Here is a 13,333-nt window from a genome sequence, read left to right as displayed (position 1 = left end):
TATAGTAATAGTAAAAAGTTTGTGAAGTATTGTAAGAATTACCTAAATGTGACAGAGACACATGAAGTGAGCAGATGCTGTTGAAGAATGGCACTAATAGCCTTGCTTGACTCATGGTTGCCAAAAACCTTTAATGTTTAAAAAATAGTATCTGTGAAGTGAAATAAAGCAAAGTGCAGTAAAACAAGGAATGTCTGTAATCATTCTGTTTAGATTTTCTGTTCTTCCTGACTCAGTCTTGGAAGATTATATACTTCAAGGAATTTATCCTTTTTTTCTAGGTTGTCCCAATTTGTTGGCATATAAGTTTTCATAATCTTTTTTTGTTTGTTGTTTGTTTGAGAGAGAAAGAGAGAGAAAACAGCATGGGCAGGGAAGGGGCAGAGAAAGTGAGAGAGAGAATTCCAGGTAGGCTCCGTGCTGTCAACACATGGAGCCCGATGTGGGGCTTGATCTTATGAATTGCAAGATCATGACCTGAACTGAAATCAAGAGTTAGACGCTTAGCCAACTGAGCCACCCAGGCACTCCATAATTTTCCATAATCTTCTATAATCTTTTATATTTATGTGGTGTCAGTTGTTACTTCCTCTCCTTCATTTCTGATTTTGTTTATTTGAGTACACTCTTGTTTTCTTGATGAGTCTGGCTAAGGGTTTATCACTTTTATTCATATCTTCAAAGAACCTGCTCTTAATTTCATTGATATTTTTCTATTATTCTTTTATTATCTCATTTATTTCTGATCTAGTCTTTTTTATTTCCTTCCTACTGCTGGTTTTGGGCTTTGTTCTAACTTATTTAGGTGTAAGGTTAGACTTTTTTTTATTTGAGATTTTTCTTGTTTCTCGATATAGGCCTATATCACTCTAAACTTCCCTCTTAGAACTGTTTTTGCTGCATCCCAAAGATTCTGGATCTTTGTGTTTTCATGTTCATTTGTTTCCAGTTATTTTTTAATTTCCTCTGGGAAATTTCTGGTTGATCCATTTGTTTAGCTGCTCCATGTTTGTGTTCTTTACAGATTTTTTTTCTTGTAATTGATTTCTAGTTTCATATTGTTATGGTTGGAAAAGATGCTTGATATACTTTCAGTCTTCTTAAATGTATTAAGACTTGTTTTAGGGCACTTGGGTGGCTCAGTCAGTTAGGCGTCCGACTTCAGCTCAGATCATGATCTCACTGTTTGTGAGGTCAAGCCCTGTGTCGGGCTCTTTGCTGACAGCTCAGAATCTTGAGCCTGCTTCGGATTTTGTGTCTCCCTGTCTCTCTCTGTCTCTCAAAAATAAATAAGCATTTTTAAAAAAATTTAAAAAGAAAAAAAAGTCTTGTAGCCTGACATGTGATCTGTGCTGGAGNCTGTCTCTCTCTGTCTCTCAAAAATAAATAAGCATTTTTAAAAAAAATTTAAAAAGAAAAAAAAGTCTTGTCTTGTAGCCTGACATGTGATCTGTGCTGGAGAAGGTTTTGTGTACACTTGAAAAGAATATGTATTCTGTGGATTTGGAATGGAATGTACTATGTCTGTTAGATCATTGTGATCTAATGTGTCCTTCAAAGCTGCTATGTCTCTTGTTTATTTTCTGTCTGGATGATCTATCCACTGATGTAAGTATGGTGTTAAAGTCCCCTACTAGTATTGTATTATGATCAATTTCTTCCTTTATGTCTTGTTAATATTTGCTTTTTATATTCAGGATGGGTGAATAATATAAATATATATGATATAAGTAAAAAATAGGATGGGTGCAGAGATATTTATAATTGTTATATCCTCTTACTGGATTGATCCCTTTGTCACCATATAATACCCTCACGTCATTCATGAGTTCAGCCCTGCGTCGGGCTCCATGCTGACAGCTCTGAAACCTGCTTTGGATTCTGTGTCTCCCTCTCTCNCACACTCTGTCCCCCCCCCCCTCAAAAATAAGTAAACATTTTAAAAAAAGTTTTAAAGTCTGTTTTGTCTATTGCTATCTCAGCTTTTTTTTTTTGCTTCCATTACATGGACTGTCTTTTTCTATCCCTTCACTTTTGGTCTGTATTTGTCTTTATCTCTGACGTCTTCTGGAGGCAGCATATAGTTGAGTCTTTTTTTTTTTTTTTTTTTTAATTCATTCTGGCACCCTGTGTATTTAAATTGGAGCCCTTAGTCCATTTATATTCAGAGTAATTATTGATAGGTATGTACTTCTTGCCATTTTGTTTATGTTTTTCTAATGGTTTCTGTAACTCTTTTCTGTTCCTTTGCTCTTCCTTTGCTATCTTCCTTTGTTATTTGATGACCTTCTCTAACATTTTGTTTGGATTCCTTTCTCTTTATTTTTTGTGTATCTAGTACAGTTTTTTGGATTTTGTACAATTAGGTTCATTTATAACACCTTACGTATATAGCAGTCTATTTTAAGTTGATGGTCGCTTAACTTCAAACACATTCTAAAACCATTACATTTTTAGTCATCCCCTCCACATTTTATATTTCTGATACATTTTACATTTTTTATTTTTATATTTCTCCAACTATTATAAATATACTTGGTTTTACTACTTTCATGTAAACTTTTTTTTAATGTTTATTTTTTTTAGAGAGAGAAAGACAGAGTATGAATGGGGGTGGGGCACAGAGAGAGGGAGATGCAGAATCTGAAGCAGGCTTCAGGCTCTGAGCTGTCAGCACAGAGCCTGATGTGGGGCTTGAACTCATGAACCGTGAGATCATGACCTGAGCTGAAGTCTGACACTTAACCAACTGAGCCACCTAGGCGCCCCTCATTTCAATCTTCATAGTAGTTTTAGAATTGGTTGATCCCCTACCTTTACTATGTTTTTACCAGTAAGATTTTTTTCTTCTAAAATTTTACTTCTAATTACGGTCTTTTCTACTTAATGAAGTCCCTTTAACCTTTTATCTAAGACTGGTTTAGTGATAATGAATTCCTTTAACTTTTATCTGAGAAACTCTTTACCTCTCCTTTAATTCTGAATGATAACCTTACTGGGTACATTATTCTTGGTTGTAGGCTTTTCCTTTCAGTAATTTGAATATATCTTGACAATCCCTTCTGGCCTGCAAATTTTCTGCTGAAAGATCAGCTGATAGCCTTATAGGGTTTCCTTTATAGGTGACTTTTTGCTTCTTTAAAAACTCTCTTTACCTTTAACCTTTGACATGTTAATTATTATGTTTTGGTGCATACCTCTTTGTTTTCATCTTGTTTGGGGTTCTCTGCCTCCTGGACCTGGATTGTCTGTATTCTTCTGTAAGTTAAGAAAGTGTTCAGCTGTATTTTTTCAAATAAGTTTTTCTTCCCCTTTCTCTGTTTCCCTTTTTCCAGTATCCCCATAATGCAGATATTAGTACACTTGTTGTCCCAGTCATATCTTTAACTACCCTCTTTTGTTTAAAATGTATTATTGTTGTTCAACATGAATAATTTCTACTACTCTGTCTTCCAGATCACTCATCTGTTCTTTTGCATCTTTTAATCTGCTCTTGATTCCTTCTACTGTATTTTTCATTTCAGTTACTTTATTCTTCAGCTCTGAGTTCTTTTTTATATTTGCAACCTTTTTATTGAATATGTTCATCTATTCAGATGAACATCTCCCTCTCTCTTTGCCCCACCCCCATTCAGAACATCATATCTAATATGTTCATCCATTCTTCCAAGTTTGGTGAACATCATTATGACCATTACTTTGAACTCCTTATCAGAGAGATTGCTTATCTCTGGTTCTTTTTCTGAGGTTTTGTTTGTTGTTTTGAACATATACCTCTGGCTCTCATTCTCTTTGACTCTCTATGTTTCTGTGTATTAAGTAGGTCTGCTGCATCTCCCAGTTTTGAAGGAGTGGCCTTATATAGAAGCTGTCCTGTGGGGCCAAGATGTACAGTCTCCTCTAGGTCATCAGAAGCAGGCACTTCAGGGGTATCTCGTGTGTGTGCTGTGTGTGCCCTGGTGTGGATGGCTTAGAGGCCCAATCACAATTGTTTAGGGCATACTGTTGGAAAGAAATAACACTTTCCCTCCTCCCAGTAGAGCTTCTTTAGGGCCGCTGCTGTCTTGGCTTAGGCTGCCCACGAGGTATGGCTGAGCTTGAACTGCTTTGGATGGGTACCTGGCAGAGTATGCACATTAGGCAGGGCTGATCCATAGATTACCTGGTGGGGTGAACACAGGCACATGGAGAGTATCAGAAGTGGCACATACTAGCATTTCTATTCCTGGAGAAAGTCCCTATAGATCCCTGCCCCTCCTGCACATACCCTAAAACTAATAAATGTCCTTCACCTATGGTCCAGGTGCTTTTCAAACTGTTGCTTCTGTGTTGGGTCTGAAAACAAATGAGTTTGGGGTTTGCCCTTTAAGAGTGGAGTCTCTGTATCCTATAGCTCTCTGGCTCTCCTGGAGATAAGCCCAGTTGATTTTCACCAGACATTTCAGGGGCTTATCCTTCCTATACAGGTCCCTTGGGTAAGGGTGCCTAATGTGGGGCTTAAAGTCCTCCATCCTCAGAAAGGACCTCCACATTTGTGATTATTCCTGCCATTTGTATATTGCTGCACAAGGTATTGACTAGACTGTCACTGCCCCTCTTACCTGCCTGAATGTGGCTTTTTATTTATATTTTTAGATGTGAAATTTATATTTTTTTATTTATACTTTTAGTTTCACTAGTTTTCAGGCCATTCTCAGAGAATTTGTCTATATTTAGTTGTAATTTGGTGTGTCTCTGGAAGGAAGTGAGCTCAAGATCTTCCTACTCCACCATCTTGATCTCTCCAGCAGGCGTGTTTTAACAAAAGTTACTTAAATGATTTTAAATAACCAATGTATTCGAGTAAAAATGTGGCTTTTTTTCTGTACATTTTACTGAAAGGAAGGTAAACATTCTCCCCTATGGTTTTTCCAATAAGATTTTTTATAGCATTTATTTTTTATTTTTTCCAGATATATTTCAACAGTGTTTCACATTTGAAATGGATGTCATTTGATTTTTGCAGTAGACTATGAATAGAAAACGTAGTCATTTTTTTATATCAAATGAGATGGTTTATTTCTTCATTTTTTAAACGTGTTCTGCTTTTAATATTTTAGAGCAAATCTTAAGACTAAACAGTATGTGATTAAGCAACGTTTCTTAAAACATAAATTTAAGAAATTGAAAAAAGAGCTTATGTTATAGTACTTCCTTTAAACTTAATCAGCATATTTGAACCAGAATCCTTTTTTGACTTTCTGAGATATGTGTGATTTGTCTAACATATTCTGACATTATTCTAACATATTCTAACATTTTCTGTGTGAAAGACATCATAAAGGTTTACAGATATGATTAAGCTATAGATTCTGTGTGACGTTTAGAAGGAGAGAGTTGTACAAAATCAGACAAAGTATAAGGCAGAATGTCATCATTGCTCACCACTGCACAGAGGAAGGAGAGAAATTTTGATAGGGTAGCAGAGAGGTCTTCATGGAGAGGCAGTATTTTTATCTGGGCTACGAGTTCAGTAGGATTTGAGGATGCAAGAGGCAAGTAGAAGATTTTGTGGCCAAAGGAACAAAGCATGCTCTGGAAGCAGTGAGTAACTTTGATATGTTTGGATACAGGTCTCTGTTGGAGACAGGCAAGTGTGAGAGTAGGTAAGATTGGAAGGATGGGCAAGAGTCATCAAGAGATACTTGGATCAAATTGGAATTTTATCCTGTAGGCAAAGGAAGCTTAAAGAATTTTAAAGGTAAAAGTAACATGATCATAGTTATGGTTTTAAAATTAGGGAGAAAATGGATCAAGTTGTTAAAATATAGATGGAAACTTATTATGGTTCCTTTCCACGGAACTTGTATTATCCTTACCCATGTAGTGGTTCTTCACACTTCATTCCCAAATGTAGAAAAAAAGGCAATAGATTTTTAAAGTGAAGAGGCAAAAAGAGACGTGAGGAGCAAAGGAATGATTTCTTCTTCACTAAAATCTTCCTATGGTATTATTTTCTAGTTGCAAAACATACAATTCATTTTGTAAGAACACCATGCAGGTTATTACTGACAGATATTCTTATTAGTAGTTGTTATAATGTTTCAGTAAATTATATTCTCAAGAAAGGATGTTAGGGTCATTTCTAACAATTTTGTAGAGCTAGTATGCTATTAAATTGAGGTAATAGCACATTTGAACTCACTAATTCAGGAATTTAGATACTTTATTAAACTCAATTTGTATTTAGTAACTTATCTTTTATGAAAACTGTTATGAACTATTTTATTCATTCCCTCAACAACGTTATTTATTTACTATATGTCAAGCACAGTCTTTACCCTCTTGGAGTTTATATTTTAGGAGGGAAGAAAGATTTTAAACAGTTTCCACTAGTTGGAAACAATTTAGAGGGGATGTTGGCATGGACTTGGTTGGTGCTGATGGAGAGGGAAGACAGAAGAAGAAAATCAGCAGACTGCATAAGGGCAGGAGAGGACATATGAAACCCAGCTTTCTGGTTACATCCACAAGATAAGGACCATGTTAGGGGAAATAGCATGTATTCAGTTTGGGCCATATTAGGTTTGTGGTATATATGTGAGACACTGACATGAAGATACTGAATAAGCAATTGGATATGTGGAAATGGAATTTAGGTATGGCCAGGTCTCAGTTTTATGTTTTAGATTAACTCTTCCATTTCCATATACAGAACAAATCATGGTGTATTGAAAGTGTGGAAACAAGAGGAAATTTGTGCCAAGTACCTTAAGAGAAATGTTGACGTAGGGTAATTTACAAATAGGTGTTCTGGCAAATGTTGTCTCCACGAAGTGATGGTTCTTTTATAACAACTTGATTTTAAAAACTGAGGTTACATTCCTGGATTTTGACAAAAATATTCTTGGCTCTGTTTTGGTTGATATAGATTGATCGTACTAAAAAACCAGCAGTCAAATTGCCTGAAGATCATAGAATAAAAACTGAAAGTAAAGATCACGAGCAACAGTCTTCTCAGGATGGAAAAGTTGTTCCTGATCGTTCCACAAAGCCAGTATTTCCCCCTCCAACTGCCATGTTAACAGACGAAGAAAAAGCTCGTATTCACGCAGAAACTGTACTTCTACTGGAGAAAAACAAACAAGAAAAAGAACTTCGAGAAAGGCAGCAAGAAGAACAGAAAGAGAAACTGAGGAGAGAAGAACAAGAACAAAAAGTCAGAAAGAAACAAGAGGCTGAAGAAAATGAAATCACTGAGAAACAACAAAAAGCAAAGGAAGAAATGGAAAAGAGAGAAAGTGAACAGGCCAAGAAAGAAGATAAGGAAACCTCAGCAAAAAGGGGCAGAGAAATAACAGGAGTAAAAAGACAAAGTAAAAGCGAACATGAAACTACCGATGCCAAGAAATCTGCAGAAGACAGGGGCAAAAGATGTCCCACCCCGGAATTGCAGAAAAAGTCAGTGGGGGATGGTCCTCATGCCTCTCTGGCAGGAGATTCAAATTCAGGCAAGGTAAGCAGAAACAAACAGTACAGATTGCCAAGTAAGGGAAATAAAATGTTGCATGTAAAAAGATGACTCCACTAGCACTCTTTAGAGAAAGGCAGACTTTTTTAGTAATTGTCTAGTGGATGATAGATTTATACTGGTCTATCTACATTTTGCTCACCTACTCTCCTTTGGTTGACTGGGAATGGAATTGCTTTTTTTGTCTATGAAATGCAATATTTTTTAGCATTTATCTTTATGTATAGTGATTTTTTTGGTTACATCTATGTCATTTTGTTTCTTGCTTCATCTAATCAATAATATTGGCAGTAATCTCATTAATGTTGCTTTTTTCTGCCCTTGGCTATTTCCCAAAATTGATTCCCATAATTTTGGGGAAAATTTTTTATTGTTATTCTCCTTTAACCTAATAACATACATGCTTTTTTTTTTTATTTTTTTTATTTTTTTTATTATTTTTTATTTTTTTACTTTATTTTTTTTAATAACATACATGCTTTTTATTTTTTTCCCTCTATTATACAATTAACCATGCCTTTCCCTTTTGAATGATAAATAAGTTTTTATAATAGCAGGAACGGCTATAGCCCTTTTTACATACATATAAATGGAAATACATTTTTGGTTAGTGTGAAAATGACTTTGGATGGAACACAAATACTGTATCTTTACAGAATGTCAACCTTTATAAGTTTTGAAGCAGCAATTCAGGCATATACCAAAATTAACATTTATATTAATGGCACACTTATCCAAGGAACACTTATCTAGTAACCTTAACTACCAAAAATACAACCCTCATATACGAACCTTCTAAACACCTAAAGTTAGAGAAATGAAGCTCATGTACTAAAACGTTCTCACTTTATTCATAGGACTCATGAGGGACTCAGAATTGTTGAGGTCTTCCAATTTAAATATTATTCATTAAATAATTCTCAATAGTAGTTACTATACGCCAACTATCTTTCTTATATTTATCTTATCCTTCTAATGATAAGCCCATGAGGTATTAAATTTACAAATAAAATTGAAGCTTGTAGGTTAAATAATTTGCCTGAGGGCCCATATTCAATGAGATTCCAAAGCCCCACTTCCTTTTTGTTTTGCTTCACCTAGGCGCAGTCATTCATAAAGAACTAAAAGCATTCATATTTCTGGGGTCATTTAGTAAGTAGATGCCAAATAGCACTACAAATCAAAGTAGCCCCAAGATTATCATAGTAGTTTTTGATGTTTCCTGTGATACATAACAGAATGAAAACAAGATTATATTTATTGTATTCTCCTTTTAAAAGTAGGCAACATAATGAGAGACTCTTGAATGCTGACAAAAACTGAGGACTGATGGTTGTGGGGGGGGGCACTTGTGGGGATGAGCACTGGGTGTTATATGGAAACCAACTTGACAATAAACTATTTGTAAAAAAAAAAAAAATGAAGCAAAAGCATTTTTAAGACCAAAAAATAAATAAATGAAAGTAGGCAATATATGTAACTTATTCTGGAATAAATTTTATTAAATTATCACAAAGTTTTAGAAGTTTTTACTGTAGTTAATTTTTAAATAAACTATAAAATTAAAGTGAATTTTTTAAAATTTATTTTTAAGAGAGAGAGAGCAGAGGAGGGGCAGGAGAGAGAGGAAGAGAGAGGATCCCAAGCAGGCTCCACACTGTCAGTACAGAACCCAACATGGGGCTCAAACTCAGTGAACTGTGAGATCAAGTCCTGAGCTGAAATCAAGAGTCAAATACTTAATCGACTGAGCCACCCAGGTGTACCAAAGTGAATTTTTAAGGAACCCATGATAGGTTCCAAGAGGATATAAAAATAGATTTTGTACTTTTACATATTTTTCTGTATGAAACTCCTGTTATCTCCTCATTCTCTTCAAGATGTTTATTTTGGGAGGACGTGACTACTTCAAAGGTAACCAAATCATGTGAGATTAAAATAAAAGGATAGTGTTCAAAATAGCCCATGGGGACTATACACTGATGACTAACATCATGTATTAGGAATCAGTGTTTGCTTCCCAATCCACTGTGATCTACAGCCCACCCCCAACCCCACTCGATTGATTCATGAGTTTCTTTTCTTCTTTATCTTTAGTGTCAGGAAATTCCACATGGACTCTATCACCTTTCATTAAAAATATCTAGACTTTGACAATAAAGTTGAAAAAACTTTGGGCACCTGGGTGCCTGAGTCAGTTAAGATCAAGTTGATTCTTGATCTCAGCTCAGGTCTTGATCTCACAGTTATGAGTTCAAGCCTCACGTTGGGCTCTGTGTTGGGTGTGGATTCTGTTGTAAAAAAAAAATTCTTTTTCAAATAAACTTTCAGAGGTCTCTTTTTTTTTCCTCCTTTTATATTTTCAGTTGGATGGATTTACTTGTATTAGCTAGTGATTGATGAGTATGTTTTTATTGGGAGGAAAGTTAAAGTTTTCCTTCACTTCTGAAATTACAATTTTTACAGCCTGTTAAGATTAAAGGACAACCAGAAAGTGGAATTCTAAAGACTGGAACTTTCAGAGAGAATACAGAAGACACTGAAAGAAATAAAGTAAGTAGTAGTTCATTGGGTGGAGGGAAAACATGGATTATAACCACCTGGTTGTCTTTACCATACCGTCATCCTCCATCTTGAGATCTACTTTCTGAGGAAATCTTTGCAATCTTTCATAGCTATTTTTTGTTCATTTTTATATATTGATCCATTTATATGCTAAAGGGAATAACGTTTGTCTTCCTAGTTAAAGTACAATAGTATAGGGGTGCCTATGTGGCCCAGTGGTTAAGCGTCCAGCTTCGGCTCAGGTCACGATCTAGCCGTTCATGGGTTCAAGCCCCGTGTTGGGCTCTGTGCCAACAGCTCAGAGGCTGGAGCCTGCTTCAGATCCTGTGTCTCCCTCTCTCTCTGTTCCTCTCCTACTCATGCTCTGTCTCTCAAAAATAAATAAACGTAAAAAAATTTTTTTAATACAGTAGTATATTCTTCTCACTTTATGAAATTAGAAAATACCTAGGGCTTACAACATGATCCAGCAATTCTACTTCTAGGTATATACCCAAAAGAATTGAAAGCAGGACCTGGAAGAGAGATTTACACACCTCTGTTCATAGCAGTATTATTCAAGTGGCCAACTAGCCAAAAGATGGAAGCAACCCAAATATCCATTGACAGATGAATGTATAAACAAGTGTGATATATACATACAGTGGTGTATTATTCAACCTTTTTAAAAAGGAAGGAAATTCTGACACAGGCTACAACATGGGTGAATCTCCAGGACATTTTTGCAAGTGAAATAAGTCAGTTACAAAGAGACAAATACTGTATAATTCCATTTTTATAGGGTAGTTGCCAGGTGGATGGTAGTTGCCAGGTAGATGGAAATGTGTGCAGATGGAGTTTTGCAAGATGAAGAAAGTTCTTGAAATTGGTTCCACAACACTCAGAATATGCTTAATGCCACTAAACTATACATTTAAAAATGGTTAAAATGACAACAAATTTTATTTTGTGTGTACTTCATCACAATTTTTGAAATATTTAGGTCTTATGTAAGACACCATTGCCTTTGTTTTTATTTAAGAGCTTTATTAAAGTATAATTTGCATACCATAAAATTCACCATTTTGAGTGTACAGCTCAGTGATTTCAGTTCAAAGCTGTGAAACAAGTATTTACTCAATCTAGTTTTAGAACATTTCATCATACCAAAAAGATCTCAGTGCCTGATAGTAGACACTCCCTATCCTTACCCTAAAGCCATAAGCAGCTGTGACCTACTCTATCTTCATAGTTAAGTCTCTTTTGGTCATATCAAGTAAATGGAATCGTGTTTGTGTTTGTGTCTGTGTACACATACATAGGTCTTTTGCATTGGTCTTTTAAGTAGTGTAATTTTTTGAGATTCATCCATGTTGTAACATGTATCAGTAGTTTATTCCTTTGTATTTCCTGAATAGTATTCCCTTACGTGGATATGCGACATTTTCTTCACTCACCAGTTAATGAATATTTTTGGATTGCTTCTGCTTCTTTTGGGATACTATGAATTATGCTGCTGTGAACATTTGTATACAAGTCTGTGTGTGCAAATGTTTCATTTCTTTTGGGTCAATACCTAGCAGTGGAAATGTCTGTGTGTGTGTTTTTGCTTCTGTTTTTTTAAAGAAACTTTAAAAAAGTCATCATTATAGTCTTGTGCGTATACACATTCCTCTTCCCGTTGCTGTGGCAGTATTTGGATTTGAGACAACGTGTATAGAGTTATTCGTTTTTAAACTTGATTTTAAAAGTATTCAGGGTAGCCAATACAGGCTTTTTTGTGTTTTGGTACAAGTAGCTTAAGCTTGTGTATGGCAAAATTTAATTGATTTTTTTTTTTTTTTTAACTAGGCTCGAGAACCTTTGACAAGAGCACGAAGTGAAGAAATGGGGAGGATTGTACCAGGACTGCCTTCAGGCTGGGCCAAGGTAAAACTCAAAATTAGCACATCAATAAATAACATGGTCATGTGTTCTTTTTCAAAAGGCTTTTTTTGTTTATTCTGTGTCTTCTCTAATGCAGTCAATTCAATTTCTTCATGGTGGAGGACATAGCCTCTTTCCCTAATTACAGCAGGGTTGGATTTCTCAGTATATCCAATCTGAGATGCTGGCTACTGTATATGAACATTTCTGGCATTTGTCATTTAGAAACAGTGTATTATTCTAATACCTAAAGTTCTTTGGAAGTTTAATCATACAAGTGATTATTAGTATCATATTCAAATTATTGTAATCCAAAAGTAAACTTAGCAGAATACTTTTGAGTGATTTTCTTTTGTTTGTAATGGTCATTGTTTTTTGACCTGTTTTGTTTTTGTTTTTGTTTTTCATCTAAGTTTCTTGACCCAATCACTGGAACTTTTCGTTATTATCATTCACCCACCAACACTGTTCATATGTATCCACCGGAAATGGCTCCTTCATCTGCACCTCCTTCCACCCCTCCAACTCATAAAGCCAAGCCACAGATTCCTGCTGAGCGGGATAGGGAACCGTCCAAACTGAAGCGCTCCTACTCCTCCCCAGATATAACCCAGGCCATTCAAGAGGAAGAGAAGAGGAGGCCAACAGTAACTCCGACAGTTAATCGGGAAAATAAGTAAGTTTGTCCTAATTCTTAGAACTAGAATAATCTGCTCTATTTGAAAACTTCTACTTTGAAAACATATCAGCCTATTAAGATCAGGAAATCAGAAATTTCTGAGGCTGGCTATTCCAGCCATCGTTATGTAGCACAGAGGAAAAAAATGAATGGATTAAATTCCTTGGTTTTTATCCCAAATGCTAACTTAAATTTATCAGGAAGGTTATCATAATCTGTATTAATGTAGGTATAAAAGAATATGCATAATTATATTTTAGGGCAGCATGGTTTAGACTACTTGGAAGTTTTTCATAAATCCCTATGGTCCCTAAATTCGCTCTTCGAGAACCATAATCTGTAGGATTGTTGAGTTTGTTTTATTGCAGCTCTCAAATTCTAATTTTTCTTTTTAACTCAGCCTAATACTGTGGGAGTAAACTTAGTGTTAAAATAATAAGTATTGTGTTACCAGTTCCTAATCCTTATTGTGTTCCCTTTTGCTTCATTGCATTTCTGCTATTCTCTTTAGATGTAGTTATCAGTAGGTTCAATTGTTTCCCAAACCAGTATCTCATTTAGATGTATTCCTGGCTTATGATTGATAGGATTATGAGGAAATAATTGTCACGTCTACTTACTCTACTCTTTAGTTTTTGGGGCAGGGGTATAGATGGAAATATAAATAAATGGGT

General features: G+C 35.4%; 1 protein-coding gene across 2 annotated transcripts in view; it reads left to right on the top strand.

Moving 5' to 3' along the window:
• USP8 (ubiquitin specific peptidase 8) overlaps positions 1-13,333 on the top strand; it is a 75,911-nt gene that overhangs the window by 54,710 nt on the left and 7,868 nt on the right. Inside the window, exons 11-14 of one of the 2 annotated variants that reach the window (XM_077764414.1) lie at positions 6,911-7,495; positions 9,977-10,063; positions 11,906-11,983; positions 12,394-12,656. In XM_077764414.1, the coding sequence (XP_077620540.1) occupies positions 6,911-7,495; positions 9,977-10,063; positions 11,906-11,983; positions 12,394-12,656 (1,013 nt within the window). The remainder of the gene's footprint in view (positions 1-6,910; positions 7,496-9,976; positions 10,064-11,905; positions 11,984-12,393; positions 12,657-13,333) is intronic. The other variant, XM_077764415.1, reaches the window with a different exon arrangement.

The sequence above is a fragment of the Crocuta crocuta genome, unplaced genomic scaffold, assembly GCF_008692635.1.
Source record: "Crocuta crocuta isolate KB4526 unplaced genomic scaffold, BGI_CrCroc_1.0 scaffold102, whole genome shotgun sequence".
NCBI classification, from domain to species: Eukaryota; Metazoa; Chordata; class Mammalia; order Carnivora; family Hyaenidae; genus Crocuta; species Crocuta crocuta.
This window is presented reverse-complemented; position numbering and strand designations above follow the sequence as displayed.